This window comes from Leptosomus discolor, chromosome 3 (assembly GCF_034619465.1).
Source record: "Leptosomus discolor isolate bLepDis1 chromosome 3, bLepDis1.hap2, whole genome shotgun sequence".
In the NCBI taxonomy this organism is placed as follows: Eukaryota; Metazoa; Chordata; class Aves; order Leptosomiformes; family Leptosomidae; genus Leptosomus; species Leptosomus discolor.
In genome coordinates, this window is record NC_141393.1 from 14,081,104 (window position 1) to 14,103,454 (window position 22,351).

At 38.6% G+C, this 22,351-nt stretch overlaps 1 protein-coding gene across 1 annotated transcript in view; it reads left to right on the top strand.

Moving 5' to 3' along the window:
- The window catches only part of BEGAIN (brain enriched guanylate kinase associated), a 155,313-nt gene that overhangs the window by 92,215 nt on the left and 40,747 nt on the right, over positions 1-22,351 (top strand). Inside the window, exons 4-6 of the mRNA XM_086463104.1 lie at positions 1,033-1,194; positions 2,846-2,902; positions 7,450-7,516. Of these exons, the coding sequence (XP_086319230.1) occupies positions 1,033-1,194; positions 2,846-2,902; positions 7,450-7,516 (286 nt within the window). The remainder of the gene's footprint in view (positions 1-1,032; positions 1,195-2,845; positions 2,903-7,449; positions 7,517-22,351) is intronic.

Sequence of the window (22,351 nt, forward strand, 5' to 3'; positions counted from 1 at the left end):
CCATCCTTCTGTGCAACTGGCAAACATGCTAGAAGACTGAGGAGCTTACAAACTAAATAGACAAAGATAAAAGATCTCAACTGTGCAGATAAAAATTGAAGCAGGAGCAGACTGGCTCACCTGAAGTTACATGCTAGAGCTCCAGTAAAGCCAGGGAAGAGTCCCCAGGTTCATCACTGCAAATCCAGATGGACTATTTGGGTGCAGATGGCTCTTGGGCCTTCATGATAAAAATTTTGCTTGGATCTTCTGGTTTTATGCTCTCTTATGTCATCTCTAAAATAAAGAGGATACGACAAAGCTAAAAACTTCCTGTCTCCAAATTCTGTGCCTAGTGCTATGTTTTGTCAAAGAGAGTAACTGAAGCTAGCTTACAAGCAGGGAGTTAAGTTCTTTATTAGTGAAAGAACTGTGAAAAATTAGGGGGTCATACCTAAGTCTGTGAAGTTTTGTTCCCAAATAAGTGGGAAAATGGAGAAAGAACCATAACTTTAAAATTCCTATACCATTAATTGATTATCATTCTCTGGATTAAGTGCTGCACAGTGATATCTCTATCAGCTCTATGGCCACAGATTGGGTGGAAATTGAATCAAATAACACAAAATTTTCTTTCTCCACAAAATGTATTGTAGCTTGGATCATTGAAAAGGAAATATTTTTGCACAGTTTATTTAGAGTTGCCGCTCTATTGATATATGCTACTTCAGCTATAGTATGTTAAGATAACTCTAAAAGAAATGTCCTGTGTGAAACCAAACTCCAGACTGTATTTTGTATTTAATGAGGTTCTTTTCACAAAATATTCCATTATAACTAATCAGATATTAGCAACAAATGTGCTAGAAAGGACAGATGGGAAAATTGTTAACCGTCTAAATCAGAAGATTTTCAATGTGCAGTAAACAAATTTTTAAGCACACTTCTCTGGCTTAATGCCAACCTATACTTTAGGGAATTGGTCAAAGGGTGGATCATGAAAAGCTTTTTGGGAGCAGCTAAATTCTACAGCTGTGGTCTTTGTTTTTCTAGTACTTTGCAAGAACAGAAGGGGGAATTACGAAAGCGTCTATCTTACACTACCCATAAGCTGGAAATGCTTGAAACGGAATTTGATTCTACACGTCAGTATCTTGAAATAGAATTAAGACGTGCTCAGGAGGAACTTGAAAAAGTAACTGAAAAACTGAGAAGGTTAGTAACTAACTTTTTTAAATAAGCAGAGTTATTAGGAATTTACAAGTGGCTGTGTTAAAGACACATGTAAGTAAAAATATAAGCATATAGCCACAAATATATAACATTCATTATGTATTGATTACATAGTGTGTTTTCACATTGAATATATATATTTAATATATCTGAATATATATTACATACCACATGAAGTTATTTACCTGTGATATGCAAGATGTCTCTACTGAAAGTAAATATGAAAATAGAAATAAACCTATGTAGGTGCATATAAGACATTGTTTATGTGTGTAAATATACATGTGGATTAGTGCCACATTGTGTTATACATACAAAGGTTATAAACATGCTACATATATGTACTTATAGTGTATATATACAGATAAATTATTTTTTAATTAGTTTGGCTGTATATTTTCTGTTGTTACTCTCCATAGCACTGATACAAGAGAATGGAATTTGGCCCTCCATCACTCAAAGCTGAGGCTGTGTTCAACTCATATAATAGTATGACATTTCACATTGTGCTATAGCAAATGTTTTGCTTTTTAGTCCCAAGTAGAATGGAATGTACTGAAAACCTATTATTTAAAATTTTTGAAGCTGTGGTACAGTGCTATGGCAAATCCAGGGCCCAGTTAATGTTAATGACAAATTATAATAAGCATTCATTCCTGACATTCCTGGCACTGATTAAAATGGTCTCTAATCTAGCTTTAAATTTATCAGTGATTCTTAATATCCATTTTTTCATTTGTTTACAAAACTTCTGAACCTACAATTATCCATTTATGCAGGAATGTATTTGCATTTCTTATGAGGACTTTCCTAAAATGATGTGGATAATTGAACTGTTTGATTTAGTTCACTGGATGAGTCAAAACTAAATTCAGAATGAATCATTCCAGGGCTATACCCAAAGAAATAGTTTTCATTCGTTGCAGAAGGCAAAAACTAAAAAAAAAAAAAAAAACACCAAAAAACAAACAAACCCAGAAACAACCAACAAACAGAGACAATGAAACCATTTTATGCAAATTTTAAACAGAATGAGGCTGTGAGACCTTGCATTAGGAAACATCCTAGTGTGGTTTTATAACTTAGATGTTTCCCTAACTGGGGAGGCTTCTTAAAACAAGGCCAAAATAAGCAGGTATCATGATGATATTGAAATCTACACACATCTACCAGGATCAGTCTGAAAGTTCTCCTTGTTGTTTTCTGGTCAACAACATTTTTCCCATCAATCGCTTCACTTAGAGCAGAGCTATTGAAAGTAACTTTGCTCTTGATGTAGTTTTGTTGCAGTATATTTCAGCTTTAAAGACAGGGAACATTGCTACAATTTTCTTCTGAAACATTATTTCAGGCACGGCTGCCATAAATCCTGCATCACATTTAGCAGAGGGTGTGACCATCCCACTTCTGTTAAAACAGAGAATCTTCCTGGTCCATAGGAAGCCTCTGATCAACTTCATTGGGCACTGATATGTTAAGCACCCTTCAAAACTAGGCCAGAAAGTCTTATTTTGCTCATGGCAAAGTCTACCACTTGTACAAAACATCAGATGAGCAGAATTGACTTTCCAATATTCTAATGGAACATTGTACCATATTACGGAGAAAATTTATATTCAAAATTATGTTTCAGGCAGGTGATTACTCCCCTGAAGACATATCATATTGGAAGCCCAAAATATTTTACGAGGTGAGCTTCAAAAATGTTTCTATTGAGAATAGCAAGGCATACCACAAGTTGAGCAACTAGATTTCTCAGCCCGGAGAAGGATAATGTTGGAAACAAAACTGTCATCCAAAAGCGTGTCAGCAACATGTCACAGAGGAAAATCAGTATGAGAAAAAGAAAGAACCAGAATTAGTTTCAATAATGTGTCTGTTGCTTTATTCACTACGCAGGGAAAGAAATTCAATCCCCTTAATAAATAAGCCCTGTGTAACAAGATCCCACTGGCATACTAGAGAATATTTCTGTTATTAAACTTCCATTACTGTTAAGTGTAGAATTTTTCCAAGAGGCTGAACGGCCATTCTTTTCTACTCCTTTCTGAAAGCCTTTATTGTCTTCATTTATCCAGAATCACCTGTGTTGGTGCTAGGCCTCCCCTCCCTTATCCAAGCAGGGAGGTCATTTACATGGCTTGACGGTCAAGTTTTTGACTTCCCTACAAGCCTTTAGAGGTGGCCTTTTTACTTGGGCCCAGTGGGAGGAAGATCAGGGCAGTGCTGAATGGGTTTGGAAATATTAACTGTAAAACATGGATTTGGCTTTGAAAAGTGACTGAAGAGAGACTGGGGATTTCATGTAGCTCACAATGATCCCCTATCTGACAAGATCAGCATGACTTTTTCAAGTGAAATTTTAAAAATATTCAAATACAAATCTTGGAACCAAAACTGATCTCCAAAGGTCATGCTGAGTTTCCTGCTTTAGACCCTACCCTGGGTAACAACTTGGCAAGGTCCCCCATTCTAGATTTTGTCAGAGAGTAGAGTTATTTTAAGATAAAAGAAATAAATCCATGCAAGCATATATTTAGCACTGAGATTAGCCCCCACACACAATTATTTCACCAAAATCAAGACATTTCATGGACTGAAGGGGTGTTCTGAACAGGAACCCTGTAGCTCTATTATTTTTGGAATAAAATAGGGGGGAAACTCTCTTGTTTTCGTGCAAAAGTCCGTGTACATTGTGATAACAAAGAAGCAAAAGCTTTTTTGAATAAGAAGTTACTATTTTAACAGTCACCTTTCAAAGCTAAACTGCAGTCTGGGTGAAACTGTCTTCTTTAGAGAAAGTCAGCCCAAGGCTGTGTTTTACTTTAAATATATTTCATGGCCTTAAGAGGGCTTGAGACTCAGTGGAAGCAGAGAAACAGAGGCTTTTGCAGACTTCCTCTTTAGCGGTGATTTGCAGTTTTAGAGAGGAGTGCGTTGTCTGCTGGGTTAGAGCACAGATATGTAACGTTCAATTTGGCCAGAATACTTTTAATCAAGACCTAATTTAGTTGAGAATCTAAACATGCATTTAATGCATGCACATATAGCCACCTGGAGGTACATGAGTATGACCTAATAACACGAACAACATGAAAAGCTATCAAAAATTATAATAAGTTATTGATTCACAGGAGTTTATTCTTAAAACCGTCTCACAGGGTAGTGAAGCTGACTTACTGTTCATTTTATTTACAAAGAAGCTAGATTTACAACATTAAAAGTTTCATACTTTACAAGGTTCAGGCTATCTGGGTGTAGTTTTTCTGCAAACAGGGCTAAGTTACCATTTGCTCATCTGATCACTTTCAAATTGGAATAATTTTCCCTACTCCTCCTTTATTTTACAGTGTTGTCCAAAGACTGACTTGATTACCCTGTTCCTCTTTTATCCCTTTAACACTTTCTTCCATATATTTCTGGGTCCACTTCTCTCCTTGCCACCCACATTTGCTGACACTTCTTTTGGCACAGTGGATTTCCAATTTGGATTTTATGCGTATATGTGCATGTGTGTGTGCTTGTGTATGTGTGTACATGTTTGTGCTTATTTTGACTAGCTTTGCATAATGTTCTCAATAGAAACACTTTTAGAAGCTCAGCTTCCTATTTACTGTGAATTTCTTTGTTTAGATTGGATTTGGTTTTACTGGTCAATTTTTTTCAGTGCAAACAATGTGTTTGAGAACTAGAGTTCTGGACTACTTTCACCTAAACATACAACAGAGGAAAATTTGATGGACAAAGACAAAAGAAGTTACAAGCAGAGAAGCAGACTGTAACGGGCTCATGCAAAACCCCTCTAACATCTATGGTATGAGGCATCAGCCAAGAACAATTATATTAATGGTAACCAATCTTCCAATCATTCATATCAAGAGAAAAACTGTGTCAACAGAAGCTGAGGAGCAAACCCAGTGACGCATTGCCACCATCATAAGCCAGATGTCCAAGTAACAATTACTGCTGGTAATTCATGATCTTAAAGATATGGAAAGAGAACATTCAGTGTCTCGCTCGAGCTCTCCACCTAGGTCTATACTGCAGAACAGACTAGGGTATAGAGAGGCCTGAGCCAGAAAAGTCCTGAACCAATATTTTTTTTTCCCCTTTTCTTTCAAGAATTCACGCAGATGCTTTTGAACCTGTGCAAACTTTTAGGAGGCAGCAGGTGATAAAAGTTTACATCAGTTTTACGCCATCTCTACTTGAGCCACAAGCTGCCTTGGTGCAAAATGTGTTTAACCTGTCCTATTTTGCCTTACCACAGAAAAACTGAAGACCATGACAGACAAGATACTGGGGCAGCTCTGGTCTCAGCCAGCAGGCCCTACCTTATTTTTATAGGTCCTTGTTCCCTGTACCACAACACACAGCTTTACCAGCGAAACAGAACTATGTTACTGCTGAGTAGCTGTTTGCAGGCAAGGCCAGTTTAAGCCTCCTTGCTTCCACTGATTTACCAAGATCATCTGTGCCTTCTCCTTTGCCATGAAAAGCTGGGTACAGGCTACCCTAAGATTTCTCTCTGTTGTGTTGACTCTGGCTAAATAACTGTGAAATGCCAAGTATACCTAGAGCTGCACAAATAAGTGTCTATACAGAGGCTTAGTAGCAAATGTTGCATCTAACAGGAGCATGGACAATGCAGAGATCTATAAACTTCAGTCAATCCTTTAAGTTACCTTTACCATTTACACAACGGCACTGTGAGAACTGGTGAGTAATGACCAAGCTGTAGGTTAGTACGTTTCACAGATTTTTCAGCCCATTTAGCAAACACTGTTTACCAGAGATCCTCCTTACTGGGAGGAAATCTCTGCTCAGCAGCTCTGCAAAACATACTGACACTGAACCTTCCCCCAGGCTCGCAATCCACATCTGAAATGGCTGTCCTAGGTCTGGGCTGACCCTCGGTACCCCAGGGAGTTTCACCCATGGGGATGTCATTATTTATGCCCACAGAGCAGCTGTCCTTGGCACAGACCACTCCTCCTAGGTCTGTGTGGCATGTGTTATGGTATTACTGGGCTCCCCAGCCAGAGCTCTGCATGCCTCATGAGGGGCACCGCAAGCTGCTGGCTTGCCCCTCAAATGGAGAATTTTGATCATTTAACTGGAAAGAAAATCTCTATGGCAACAGAAGCAGGGAGAGTCATTTCACTGCCAGGAAGGGGTGGGCTGAACCCCTCGATTCACAGCCGTGGCATGGTTTGAATGCAGCTCTTCATTTTGATTTCAACAGCCACTCCTAACCATACAATAAGCCAGAGACTTCTTTAACCCCAGAACCTTCCTGATCATCATAGACATTATATCCAGATCAGGCTTCTCAGAGGAAATGGCTTTCTGTCGAATGAATGTGTATTACATCTGACTTCACTCTTACAGCGAACACACTTGCCCACTACCTAAAATCAACTCACCACTGAAAATATTTCGCCCTATTGTCCTAAGATTCCCAGTACAAATATATTACCAAAATAGTGATGTTTTTCCCACAGGCTGCACAGCATGTTCATTACAATACCAAGGTTACCATCTAAGCAGCCTAAAGATGTACAGACTGAAACTTTTCTTTGGTGTATTGCCCTGGAATAAGCAGGGAAGTCTCATTTTGCGAGTCCATTCAATCCCTCTGCTGATAAAAATAAATACCCACCTTTTCCAGGCTAAGCTATCTAAATGCATGTCCTGAAGAAAAAAGGTGTATTTAGCTCTTGAGAACAGGCAATTCCTTGAACATTTGTCAAGAGAAGGAATATTCTCTTCTAAGTCATGTGGTGATGCCCATGTGTTGCTGCTGTTACAGTCATTAAGTTTCTGCTGCAATTCTCTTTATTGAGAGCTCCATAAACCTTTTTCTGTACTTCTAAGAATACAACTCAAGCATCCTCTCTGACATAGAATTCCTGAGCCTGATGTAAAGCTAAAATCTTTTTTTGCAAGTTCCCATGCCGCGATGCATGTCTGCACACAAGTGCAGAATGGCAAACATATTTTCACTTCCCGACAGAATTTGCCACTAAATACAGTAAGCAACCATGTTAAAGAAGTTTTGCTGAGGAAGTAGGTGGTAATTACATTTCAAAGGCAAGCACTGACCAGCAACAGGAGTGATAAGAAAATAGATTTCAAGTAGTGCAAGGCAAGGTTTTGTACTGATGTGTAAATTACACGTAAAAAAACAACACAAAAACCAATGTATTCAATTGCATGGTATCATCTTTGTTTTAGGATACAAAACAATTACCTAGCCTTACAAAGAATTAATCAGGATCTGGAGGATAAACTTTACAGAATGGTAAGTTATCATGTGAACTTTTATATATACATTAAAAATGTGGGTTTATTGTTCTTAAGTCATAGGACAAATGTATATGTAACTGCAACAAAAAAAATCTTATGGTCGAAATGCAGTATGCTTAAAAAAGATATATAATTTTATCAGTATCATGAACTAGAGCGCAAGCTGTGTACGATGGCATAGCTCCATGAATTTAAATGGAGACTGCATTGGCTGATGATCTAGCTGAGTAAATTTTACCTTTAAAATAATTCTGGTTAATTTAGTTAATAACTTCATGGGTTTTTAACATTTATGTTTTCATTGAGTAACAAATTTAAACAAGGTAATCCAAGGTTTTCTCATGCTGATCCAGTGGAAGGTGTCCCTGCCCATGCAGGGGGTTAGAACTAGATCATAGAATCATAGAATCACAGAATGGTTTGGGTTGGAAGGGACCTTATAAGATCATCTGGTTCCAACACCCCTGCCACGGGACACCTTCCACTACACCAGGTTGCTCAGAGCCCCATCTAAACTGGCCTCAAACACTTCCAAGGAGGGGGCAGCCACAACTTCTCTGGGCAACCTCTTCCAGATGATCCTTAATGTCCCTTCCAACCCAAACTATTCTATGATTCTTAGATACTTTCACTCAACTTCTATTAAGTGATTTAACAGAGCTTGGATGGTCTGACTTTTATATGCTGTCATAGCTACCAATCTCAGTGTATTAATTTCCAGTCTGCATGTGTCAGCAACCGGAATGTCAATGCCACTGTCCCAGGCCAATTAGTAAGTGAGTGAGGAAATCACTGCACCGTTTATCTGCTCCGCATCTAGGACGGATATTACAAGATCCAGCACCACTCATTCAAAATAATGTGATGTTAAAAAGAAATGACAACACCTTTAGTGCCCTGGCTCACTGCTAATGCTGATGGATATCATACTCACTGTTAGGAGACAACTTACAGAGAAATGTGAGGGTAATGTTTAAAGAGGAAAGAGTGACAACTTTGAACTTTCAGAGGTATTCAGGTCATGAGCACAGCCTGAACTGCTTCCTCCTCTCCTGGCTCAGTACGATCAGTTGTTCCCTACTCCTTTTCTGCCCAGCCCCATACTCAGCATGGCCCTAGCAAGCACGTTGCACACACATAAACACACAGTTTATAGGTCCAGACAGACTCCTGATGTACAGCTATATGGATGCTAGGATAAGCCCATATTTTACACAAGTCTCATATGTAACATTTGTATGGGTGGGCAGCTTGGAATAAGGAGAACAGATTATTGTTCTTTGAGAGTCAGTAGGGACTATGGCAACATATTGGATAGACACCAGCCTTCACTAAAAAACAGGAAACAAATTTTTGAAAATGTCATCGTTCTTATCTCGGGAGTCTGCTTAAATAGCTGACAATGAACAGACTACAGATGCTTTTGTAACTGGCTAAGAACAGGGCAAAGTTACAGCTGGGTTATAGCTGATGTTTGTTCATAAATATATGTATAAACACTGTACAAGCATAAATAACATTTGATCTCATGTTATTGGTTTTTTCCTCCACTCTTCCTTTGTTCTATTCTTTTTCTTTTTACCCAAATCACTTCAAGATTCTGTCTTAGTCTGTGGCCTAATATTTATTACATATGCACTACAAAAGATAAATAAAGTAGAGGCATTCTGACTGGTAAATGAAATAAAAATATTAGGAACATAGAAAGAAGGACTCCAGAAAAATCCATGCTTTTTAATCAGGTATTCCAGATCAAAGCAAAGAATTTTTAAACTGCTGTTTCAGCATCCACTTAAAACCAGAGAAATTATTTCAGGGCACAACACATAGAGAAGGAAGACTGGTTCCATGGAGCACTGTACCTTTCTTTATCCTGCCAATGTGATAGTCATTGAAGGTAGCTTTAGAGGTTAGAAGAAGATCAACCAGGCTCTGCACACCACTTAACTCCAGACTGCTTTGCCTTCTGAAACATTGAAGCTGAACAAAACCAAACCAATGTCAAATGGAAACTCTATTAAAAGTAAAAAGATGAGGAAAATAGTACATTTGATTTAAACAAGCCAAACCATTTGATTTTCAGGGCAAACCCAAACCCCCAAAAACCTCAATTAAAAGAAAACCCTCAATTAAAAAAACCCACACCTCAATTAAAAGAAACTTGGATTAAATAACAGCTGGTCTGGTTAATCAACAGCTTATCGTGGACTGGGCTCTTACACACCTTTCTGTCCCTTTCCTGCTTAGGAGGAACAGCTGCATTTATTTTTTTATCTATTAAAGTCAGTTTGTCATTCCAAAATCAAAAGCCTTTGATTTCTCTACCTTTATAGAAATCCAAATATATAAACCATGTGTTTAATTTCTCCCTTTCTCCCCCTCTCCTCTACCCCATCTGTCTATACACACACATACATACATTCAGGTTTGACCATTTAATCCGTCCAAATGCAACAAGTAGGGAAAAGAGCACCCCTGGGACAGTGGTCCCTTGCTCTCCCTGACTGCAGGTGAGCTGGGATGCTCCCAGGAGATCATTTTCTCCCTGCCCTTACAGATGACCCACAACTACCCCTCTCCCAGCAAGTGGCCCTGGCTCATCACAACTAATATAGGACTCCACTTTGGCCTCCCTCTGCTAATGTTTTTGGGTATCCTGAATGTTAGAGCCTTTCATGCCTGCTATTGGTATAAGGGATGTAAAAAATAATCATTAATTCATCAGCAGTCACAGAAAAGAAGCTGAAGTAGCAGTTATTTTTCTTCTAGGTTCTGCTTCCTTTCGAGTGCTAGTTTATAAAATATTTAAAAATATTTGAAAGCATGCTTCTGATCACAGCAAATGGTATCCAATTGAAACCTCTGTCACATCAGTACTCAAAATGAAAACATAAAATATAAACCACAGTGTTTGTGTTGGCTAAGAGCTAAAAAATGCAATCCTGAAATCAGGGAAGAGTTTGCTGTATTAAACTGGGCAAGACTAAACACATGGCACAGTAGAGGCAGATCTAACAGTGAAGTCAAATTCTGCTGTCACTACTCATAAAACTCCCGTTCTTAACACTGTCAGGGTCTTTAACTGGAGAAGATTTGTTCCAATTTGTAAGCACTGGTTAAGCAGGGGAATATACAGGCTGTCATCTTAAATAATAAGCTTTATAACTCTTTTTTTTCCATTAAGATGTGGGAAAAGACTAAGCAGAGTCCTCAAATTTTGCACTGTGATGCCATCACAGGACTGTTCAATTAAAGAACTTTTTTATATCTGTTTCGAATTGTCACCGGTAGTTTTCACTTTCCTTTATGCTTGTCTGAGTTTCCCAAGAATGCTCTAACACGCTCTGGTTGCTCACAAACAGCAATCCATATGCAAGTCATCCCAACCATGTTAAGAAATCCTTTATATGATCTCAATCCAACTGTATCCCCCATATGAACCTCACTGGAATTAAGCAATGTATTTCAGAAAGCTTCTGAATTTTTAAGGCTTTCAGTTGCAGTTAGTTCTTTAATTTTACTTTTAAAGCTTAAAGCTAGATTTTTAATGGTATCTACAATTGAGAAGAACTGCTACCTAATAATAGTTGCATAATAATAAACGTAACTGGTAATGAAAATCGCACCCATTTCTCCTCCTCCATCTTGAAAACTTGATCACAGAAACACAGGTGCAAAGAGCTCAGGAGACCTAATTCTCCAGAAACACCCTAAATTATGTCTTTTGTAACTAAAAAGCAACAATTTGACAGACACGGTATAAGTACACTTGTATCATGCAAAGTCCTTCAAGAGGCCAGAATGTAAACCTCTACTCTGTCTAAAATGCATGCTATCTGCATCTAATACAAAAATACACAGGCAGCATCGGAGGTGGATATGGGATGTGACAGCCCTCTGACAACCAGTGGTACCAGTAGATAAATCATTGCACTCACTTCATAAACCCTTACTCCCACATACCCCTTCGTCTGCCAACCCGTCTCCCTCAAGCCTGCTGCCAAACCGAAAGCTCTGGTTCTTCAAAGTGTCAGCCCCAGTTAAGGAAGTAAATTGCTTTCTTCTCCCTCAGTGCCAGTTCAGGACCTTTCAGGTGCACAGGGAATACTGCATGCTGTCAGACATCAGGGACGTGACTGGACGCTTACTCTCTGCAGTTTAGTAGATGCTGGACACCAGCTCCACCAGCCTTGCCAGGCTTTCCAGCACAGACCCAGCCTCTGGGGCTTTGGTTCCCTTCTCTACAAATCCAGCATCATCCAATAGCACACAGTGCATTATATATTTTATCATCTCCCAAGATGAAAACTGTTACATCACATTAATGCCTGATGTTTCATTTACATTAAGGCAGGCTGGGGGCTGTGACTCAGCCATAAAATTGGAAGAAATTATTATATAAACCAGCAGTAAAGAGGGATTTGTGTTAAGGATGATCAGATCTAAAACACTGCACTATCTGAGCACTGCACTGATTTTTATCCTGTTTCTTCCTCTGCCTATGAGCTGAAGGAGGACTAAGAGGTATAGCAAATACTTTATGTTCTATGTTATTAAGAGGTATTTATCCAGCTCTTGAATATCTGGGGCTTTCCAGTCTGCTGGCCATAATATATACCTAAGCATCTCCAGCTGGAAATCCAAAGATTAATTAAGTATAAGCTGGAAAATTTTAAGTGGTGCTCTGAGACTTTGTGTCAAGGGAATGTTATTTTAAAGGAAGTGGCTTGCTGAGTGTCCAGGCCACGAAGATAAGTGGTGAGAAATTTGATGAACAATTTAAGTCAGTCATTAAAAGCATCTAACTACCAGGGCAAGCCCAACGCTTTGGCTTTGGATATAAAATGGTCACTAGTTTGCACCCGAGTCTCCCATGACAGCTCCCAGTCACCCCTCAATATGGTTTAAATCATAAATGAAAGACAAAGGCAATGGAGAAAAAGCCTATTTCTGACCTAAACCTAAGGAAAGCAGAAGCCCGGCATGTTTAGGTTCCTCCATGGAACATGAGGACTCTGGCAGTGACTTTGAACAAAGTCACTTAAAGCCTTTTTCATTTTCTTTCCTTTATGAAGAATAACTTGCTTCCCCCCGCAACTGTATGTCCCATGAAAATCAAATAGAGATGACCTAAATATACTTAAAAGGATTTGCATCCCAAAGACAAGAAAAGTTTAGAGTCAGCTCAACCTGACAGGCTCATTTGCTCACATTCAGTGAAGACAGCTGTGAATTTCAAGAGAAATTTATACTGGTTGGTTAGTTAAGGCAGAAGCCAGAGAAGGTCTGTGCTTTGTGGACTGAAACAACCACGAAACAACATTTCTAAGGAAGGAAATGACCATAAACGCCACAGAAGCAAGTCATTTATAAAAATAGCAGTTGAAAAAAACACATATTTCTAAGAGGACCTTAGGTTTCATCTTTTTATGCTTACAGTCATTTTGTGCTGAAGATCTCCATTTCTCACTAACTCTTCTCAAACTCATTTTCCAGGTAAAAAAATATTGCCAAATAGGTGATAGGCCCAGCCTTTTAAATCTACACATGTTAACGCCTGTAGCAACTACACAGGTCAGACTGAATAGATCCATTAGTTTTGCAGTCAAATAAATGAATCCTTGCTGCCTAAGCTGGGAATGTGACTCCACCTCACACGAGCACACAGGCTGTCAGACATCTTCAGTCCTTTCTTTCTCTCTGAATAGATATTAATTTCCCATTGTTAGTGGCTGGCAGGGTGATCCTTCTTCCCAAGAGACTCATAATGCAGTTCAGCCTCTTCCTAATTGCTGTAGACAAATATGACATTGTGAGACTGGAAACTACTGGAGTTCTGGAAACTACTTTCCACTTTTTTCCGAAGCCATGGGATTATTCTACTCTGTCTATCCCTCTTAGTAGGACACCTTCCACAAGTATGAGCAGCCTAAGGAAGATGTAAAGTGACAATGGACACTTGTTCACTTCCAAAATCTTCTCTGTTGCATGATGACAGCTCTTTCCTTCTCAACGTGTGTCTTATCTCTTGGCCACCGGTATGCATTTCTGATACCTGAGGTTTTCGATCATTTTCTTCATCTCCATGCTTGGTCTCTGTCTCTCAGGACACCCTCTGGATCTACCACCTTGACCAGCTGGGAATAGAAAAAGCTGAAAATAATATATATATTTGTGGAATGTGGGTACTTTTGACCTGTGCCTTCCTTGTAAGTGCCTTGGTTATTTGTGTTTATCTTCCAATTCACCATAAAGGAAGAGGAAGAAAGAAGTAAGAATAAGCCTGAAAAGGTGTTCTGTAGCAGGCATTTCACAGCTCAAAGTCCTTCAAAAAGCTGGTGTCATCTATGAATGTGGAAAACAAGGCACTGAAGAATGAAATGTCTAGACCAAGGTCATCAAGAAGCAAGCAGCAAATTTCCAAATAAGTTCTAGGTCTTCTCTATACAAATCCAGTGCCTACAAAAAAGATTGAAGAACTTCCTATCTTCTCTTAGATCTAATTTATGATGCCAGTTACCTATCACCTGTTTAAAACATAAATAGAGAATGGCAAAGACAGGGTTTACCACAATTTTTTTTAAAAAAAGGGGGGGGGGGGGGGAGGAAGCATATACAAGTATTGGTCTATTTAGTCCAAGTCCCGACAGAAGGTTTCTGTCATCTGTTTTTATAATTAGTTTTATTACTAAATAAAGAAAATTGCTTTTTGGAAATAGTATAGCAGCTACAGAACTCAAACCCATGTACTTTTGTCTGTACAGGAGGGAATGTGGAATTAATTGAGATAAGAAGACAATGACTCTTGTGAAGAGAAAATGAAAAGAGGGATGGAGAAAGACTGATTTGTGTATTGACTTGTACTAACTGTATCCCTTATGCTCATGGAACAGTACCACAGGTGTGTGGGATCACCAACATCATAGGATCTTTTGACAATTTTGTTATCACAATTGGCCTGTACTTCCAGAAGAGTCCTCTTCGCTCACTAGAGATGTAATATGTAATCTTTCACTCTCTTTCTTTTTTCCTCCAGAAACACACATTTCTTTCAAGCTACTGTCACTAACACAGCCTTAGAATATACTATTAAATTGACTTCAGGGAATTAGCATCAATCAACACCATCTCTATTCCTTCCAGCTATAATTTATTTAGCATTTTATGATCCAGCAGGGCTTTATCCTGGCAATGCCTGCCACTGATGTGAAATGTGGGAGACGATAGATACATAGAAAGACTATCAGCACATTTTGTCAACTTCATCTAAATTGGTAGTAGAAAGAGCACAGGCTGTGAAGATGACTAGCCCACTTAGAAAGACTTTTAATAAACTGATAGGCAAGATTTTTTTTTCAAGAATAATTGCGATGCTGTAGGAGACCAAAGAAGATGATGGCAAGTAAAACCACACCTCTGGCTTCCAACAAGTTGGTCCTGCTGTTAGTGGGGTTAGGAGATGAACTGATTATGTTCATTTATAAACAGCAGATCCTCAGTGCTGCTGGTTTCCTAAAGAACTGGTCCTAAGCCAACAGGAAAAAACAGTTATAAACTGGGAAGAAACTTTTTGCCAGAGAAGATATCTAGTGCCCGGAATAAAGTCCTGAGCACTTGAAAAAAAGATGAGCAGCCAGCTAATTCTAGCTTAGAGAAGCAATCAGCATGTGCAGTGATATCCTGTTCATCCATATTTTATATCAAAGAGTATATCTAAGCAGAACCCAGGCCAGGAATGACAGGAGCCTTTCCCCAGCCTAGGGCCAGGTATTTTTTGCACTCATTGAATTTAGATAAAGTATCCCTGTTTGTAACTTGAATTTGCTATTCCGGTTTCCATTCCAAAAAAAAGCTGATAAGAGGTGGCAGGTGCCTTTACCCTGAGCTCATGTTAGACACAGGGTATTCATTGAACTGAAAACCTCAGGAATATTTCCAGATGACACTGTGACAAGAAGACCTTTAGCAGGAGGTGCAGATGTAAGCAGTTTTTGTTATAATGTCCTTACAGTGTATGTTGTGGAGGTTGGCCTTATTTCAAATACGGAGCCAACCCCTGCAGCCACCAGTGGGAAGTTGTATGAACTGACATACACTGCTCAGACAGGCAATATTCCTATTGACCTCAGTCAAGGCATGCTTGCCCCCGTGAAGAAACATTAAAGACCAACACTAGTACTTTTTTATACTGGGAAGAAAAATAATCATACTGCATATGTTTTACAAAACACTTGCAAACAGAAGCATGTCTTTACTTCACAAGCAGCACCTTGACAGCACTTTGTTAACTAGATTTCTTTCTATGATATGTTTTTAATTATACACCAGTGTCTAGTTGTTTGGGTTTTTTTCTTTTACAGCTATGGAATTATATTTCAAGCCTGTGACATAGAGTAGTCAAGGAAACAAATCTTTATAAGACCTTTACTAGTACAAGGTTGAATATGATATTAAGAGGAAATCATTCTTCAAGTGAAATGCCATAGAGCACGAGATCAAAATCCTCATACAAAACACTATCACCCCACAATGTTATCTTTAATAACATTATACTGTTTGGAAATCAAGAAGAAAAAATAGATTCTACTGCAGGTCATTTTTTAATCAGAAACCAGTGTTGTATATTAAAAAGGATAAATTATGTAATTTAGCTCAAACAAATTAGATCAGGTCAGTAATTTAGACTTGAGGCAAGATATCATTTCTCAGAGAAAAAGATGCTGTTTATTTCAATAGCTCTATTTTGCAGAATAAATCTTTTAAATTGTTATGGACACAGAACATGTGTTGGTATCACATCCATATATCCAGTTCCTCCTATCTATCATAAAAAGAAGAAAATGCCAAGCTTGAACATTCCAGTATGAATTATATTCCTGTATTTTTCTTCTGTCAAAAGGTCCACAGCAATATTCCTGTATTTTCTTTTATCAAAAGGTCCACAGCAATGAGGAAAAGGTGTTAAAAAAGTAAACTGTATGTCTAAACTCTCTCCTCCTCCTCTCACAACGCTTTTAATAGAGGGGCAAAGTGGATTATAACAATTTCAGCTGACAGATAAATCTCTTTCTTGACAAATACCTTTCTTGTTTTGTCTTTCCCTTGGTATGTCTTCCTGAAATCCATCCCCAACTCTAAATGACTGTTCCCTCACATTCAAGCCAGGGGTTTTTATCCTTTGTATCTTAGAATACCCTTAGTCCTGGACTTGCATCTTGGAAACAACTGACCAGGTATACACAAGCACATCAGAGTGTCTCAGTAAAGTATTTTCTTATTCTTCTCTTCTGTGATTTCTTAGCTACGTCTTGGTTTTGTTTTCTGTGTCTTCTCTCTGACAGCTTTGTTCTCCATAAAGGCATTTGAGAGCAATTGTCTGAAGTAGCTTGCTGGTTATGTGGTACGCGGATTTCACTATCTGCTCTATAAATTTGCTGGATTTTGTAAAAACTATTTCCTCCCGAGCTATAATTTCAGTCTTGCTGCCTCTACACACTTCTTAATTATTGCAGAAGATATGTATGGAAAAATACATCTCTCTCTTTATTTTGGAAAATGATGAATATCCCAAACATTCACAATGTGACTATGTATTTTTTCAATGAGCTTAAATTAACTAAATTCATACTTTGACTGCTCTTCCCCAATGTACCATAGAATAATCTGGCATGAGAAGGATTAGAAAAGACTTGATTTAATTATATGCTCTGTCTGAGCAAATACAATTCAATTAAGAAAGATGTGATTATTAAATCTAAAACTCATTAGCATGCATCAATCAGCTGTATGAGCTTTAAATTAATAAACAGTTCTTTTACAGTTACCCAACTACTAGACTGAGAATCAGAATTAAAACCACTAATAAAATTAGCCCAAGTCTCTCAATGCAGTTTTTAAAGCATAATTTACTGAATGGATCTTTATGCACCAGATGTAGTAAGCTCAAAGTTTGTTCCAATGTTGGATGATGTTAAACTAGTAACTGATTCTGTTTTGTCATGAAATATAGTTTTCTGTGTTGCAGGACTAACTGAAGAGAGCGCGGCACAATACATTCAGATGTTTCTGTCTCAAATTATCAGATACTTTAAGGTTTCTTTCAAAACTTCTACACTTTCCTGTTTAAATATTTTAGCAACTTTTCTTTCAAATATCTAGTGTGGATACAGAAAGAAATCAAAGAATGCAGTGCATACATAGACAAAGGACATCAAGTAAAGTAAAACTTGAATTTCTATACAAGATGCCAGGAAAGGAGATTAAAGGCTATCAAAGATGTCTGAGTTGCCAATTATTAAATCTGGTTTATCAGTACAGATTTAATTCCTTTTAATGAGGTGCAGCCATTCAATGCCCAACTCAAGGTGCTAATGGAGGTGTATCAATGACGAATTTGGTTTTGTTAGATCTCCAAAAACAGCCTAGTAAGAAACTGTAAGGAATGCAAAACATGGCTGTGGCAACTTGGTATGCTAAGATTTCCTACATGTAAAGCCCAAGCCATCTAACTTTATGGGGTTGACATGAGGAGGAAGATGAGTGAGTAAAACCCTCCCCTGGAGCCACCCCAAGAGTGACAATACCCTTCCGTCCTTCACTGGAGCCCTGTGACAAGCCTACCCCATGAGCAGGAGAGACCCTTGCGCTGGGCACTGCCAGCAGGTCACAGAAAGCAGAGCTTTTTCTCCTCAGGCTGAATGTCTCTGTTTAATTACTCCTTTTTTTCTTTTCATTTACATATGTCTTCCTAGAGAGCACTGGGGAGGGAAATAGTCTGTAGGCAGAAGAGATGCTGACAACCCTGTGCAACACTCTGTGCCAAGGAAAGCAGCTATCTCCCCTTCCCAGGGTGACTGGAGAATTATCTCCCTGTTAGATGCCTCCCCAGTACCTGCTCTGCTCCTCTGTGATTTTTCATACTGTTATATTAATGTATCTATATCTCAGGGTTCCCAGTTACTGTGATGCAGGAGCTCAGTAAATACAATATCACCAGGAGAAAATTCATTTGAACAAGGCTTATTTTACTCCATGGTGACACATGTAATTGGCTTTATCTGCTGCAATGAGATTTTGATAAACACTCACTACGCAGTCTTGCCTAGCTTTCCTTTGCTCAGCTTCCAGGAACTTTTCTTCTGAGTAAATAGCCAGAGATGAAAAATAAAGAGTGAGAATATAGTCCATGAGTAAGCAGGAATATAGGCCAGAAGCCCTTTTGGAAGGGAGTGCTAAAGGAGCATGGATCTGCCTGCTTCTTCCAACATTTCAACTACATATACTCTTCCTTAAGCTGATTTAACACAATTCTGAAGGCTCAGAGATTGACAAGAAATTTCATTGGCAATTTCCCCATGGGGGCTAATGCCAGCTGGCTTTATTATCTCCAACAGAAGACTTCTCAGTAGACTGCTGAAAGACAGGAACCATCCATATAATTCCTGGTCAGAGAGCCTTCCTATCCTACAAGGAAAACAGGATAGAAAGAAGGATGCCCAGGAAGAGAGTTGCTAACTAGGCATGTGACTTTAGGTGGCAAATTTGGGCTCTGTGGAATCCTGATCCGTTTGCTATGAGGAAAAGAAGCTGTTTGGTTTAGCTGTACTCTGCTAAAGCGAATAGGAAAGTACTGTCGGTGGAATTGGTGAGCTCTACCAGCCAGGCATCAACCCAAATAACAAAAAGGGGATTGAAAGGAAAAAATAGCGTTCTCATTTGCCATAAAATCAAAGTGTCAAGCATAAAACCAATCCCGTCACCAAGAGGTATGAAAAGAGACTCCCTAGCTGCCTATATGCCAGCACTAAGAATCTAGTAATACACTAGAAAAATTGGAAACAATGCTTGTGAAGCTCATGGACAAGACTTGTGCAACTAAAATGGTTAAATTAACTTGTTTGGGTTAGATCAAGTAGGTTGCAGAGCCTGGGAATGGCACTCTGTATTGTGCCCAGCAACTCTAAAATAGTAGTCTTGAATATTCCTCAATTATTAATAGAAGGCAGAGGCAGATCACATGCTGGTCTGTGCCTGCTACAGACCATAACACTGCAACGAGGTGTGCAGTATCTCTATAAACAGCTATTTGAAGCACATAGGAGGAAAAAATGCTGTTATCTTTACCTTTAATGACCTGTGCTGATGGTCACTTACAGCCAGTACAGAGCTATTTACAAGTGGTTAAAAAAAATTATATTAACAATTCCCTGATTACAAAAATTCTGCAATAATCATAAAGGAATTCTCTCTTTGGCTTCATTATGATAAATACAGGGACTCATCTTTGAAACAAAATGAGTTGTAGCTTAAGAATGAGAGATGATGAATTTATTAAATTTGATATCCATACACAGAGTAAAATCCAATTATATATGTATGTAATGCAAAAAGAGTGAATCTTGCAAAACTGATAATTATTTTGAGCTGAACCATCTGGGATGAAAGATTTTAAACACTTATCAACCACCATTCACATTGTTTTGCTAAAAACAGATTTCACATTTAGGAATAAAAGAGAAGAAAGCTATGATTAAAAAACTCTAAGAGAAGAAGTAAAAATTGCTACGTAAAATGGAAACTGTACGAGTAGCAAGTGGAAAGAAGAAATGATAGCAGCCAATACCAATTACAAGCCCTGAAATATGGAGAATAGATAAAGGAAGCAAAAAGATACAGGGAAAGAATTAGTAAAATATTAGATATAATAATGCAGCTGAAGTTCATGTAACTAGAAGAAATTTATACAATGATGTCAAGGGCCGAGGCTGGCCTGGCCACTTACAAATGACAGACGCTCTCTAGTAACCCCCTTCCCTTCCCAGAAGGGGAAGGGAGAGAGAACAAGGGAAAGAGAGACTTTATGGTTTGGAAAACTAAAACAGCTGTAATAAAACAATAACAATAAAAGAAAAGATAATAAAAATAAGAAAATAATGAAATACATACAAATATTTACAAAACCATTCCAGAATCAATACCGAACCCAACTCCCCCCACCCTGATGACGATACGTCACCACCACGCTGCAGGGCTGGCACTGGGGCAGTCCCAGGCTGGACTTTGCAGCAGACAGGGACGGGATGCAGGAGCTGGACTCAGGCACTGGATTCAGGGATGCGAGGATCAGGATCAAAGACAGAAGAACAGACAGAGTCCTCCTCAGATGCTGGCCATCAACGAAGAGAGATTGACCCTCATGATCCCTCAGCTTTATACTGAATATGACATATATGGGATGGAATACTCTGTTGGTCAGGTTTGGGTCACTGGTCCGGTTCGCTCCTCCCTGCAGGTGCGACCTTTTATGTGCTTGTGACCATTTTCACTCCCGGCATTCCAACACGGAGTACAAGATTCAGCAGTGACCTTGGTCACTACAAGAACAAGTATAAGCAAGAGCCTCTCTGCATCCCATTCCTTGGTATTAACTATAAACATCCAGTGCTACCACTGCTAGAAGCACTCACTGTCTGGAAAAACATGCTGCTGATTTCAGAAAGCGCAGTTACTTAGAAGACACTTAAATGAAAAGTAAAATCACTAAAACAGAATTAGTTTTGGTTTAGCCCAAACCAGGACAAATGACATCTTAGGTATTATACCTACTAGGCATGGTGGGGTGTGCATTGGCTTTAGTACTGTAATGGAGGAGAAGTCAATGAGCTTTTTGTGTTCAGGAAAATAAGGCACAAGTTATATATCATGAGATGACAAAATATTTTGTATTTTGACAGTAACTGAGGATGATAGGAAACATAGATAACAAAAGATCTATGGGTCTAAGTTAGCAACTCTTTATAAACACAATTTCAGGTTTTGAAATGACCATATTAAACATGCATTTGAGGTTTTAAGATGTATTACTAAGAAATCTGAGAACCATGGAGAATTTCCAGAAGGTTGAAAGAAAACTAATATGCTGCTATATGAAACATGGAAATGCAATGAGCGGTGAACTAGAGGTCTTTTGTTGTTTTCCTAAAAGCTTCACTCTAGGCCACCTACTAGATTTTTAACAAAGTTCATACAAGGAAGTACTAGTTGAAACTTAAGGAAAAATGTGTGCTTCGTGTCATCTACTTCTAGCTTATTAATTAAGTATAGGGGCTCAGCTAGGCCTCTCTAGGCGAGTAAGAGACAGAAACACCTCCACAGCATGACTGTCATCTGTGTTGTGCACACGGGCATAAACACACTTTGGACACACCTCTTCCACTGACTAGAGACTAGAAAAGCAGCTTTATCCAGTGCTTTACTTGTAGATGGTGAGATGAGGTTAAGTTATGAGAGATGAACACCAGGCTCCTGTGACTGCGATAATACTCTGACATTCAAAGTCATGAATCCCTTCCTATGTCCACCCTGGATATCTATGTTGCCTCTTCTGTGTCTGAAAAGAGAAATACACTTAAAATGATCCTTCATGAGAAGAAAAAACACTGAAGACTTCAGAAATTTGAGTAGAGCAGAAAAGAAAGATATTCCAATCCATTAGAAAGATGTGTCATGAAATTTGATTTTCTTGAAAACAATGTATCAGACTGGGAAGAACAGCAAAACAACTATTAAAATCAAGTTGGGAATCATTACTTAAGTACGCAGAGCTTTCCTCAAGGGCCTGAAGCATACTTCCTTTTCTAAATATGCTTTTCATGTTTACTGTGCTCTATTAAGCCAAGAACACTGCAGAATTAGCAGATAGCTACTCAGTGCTAGGGCATTTATAACGAGAGTTTCAGATTGTTTTCTTTTAACATACATTATCTAAACATTATGCTTATATTCCAGGCATGATTCTCTAAGTTTAATGTCAATAACTGTTTGGTAGTAT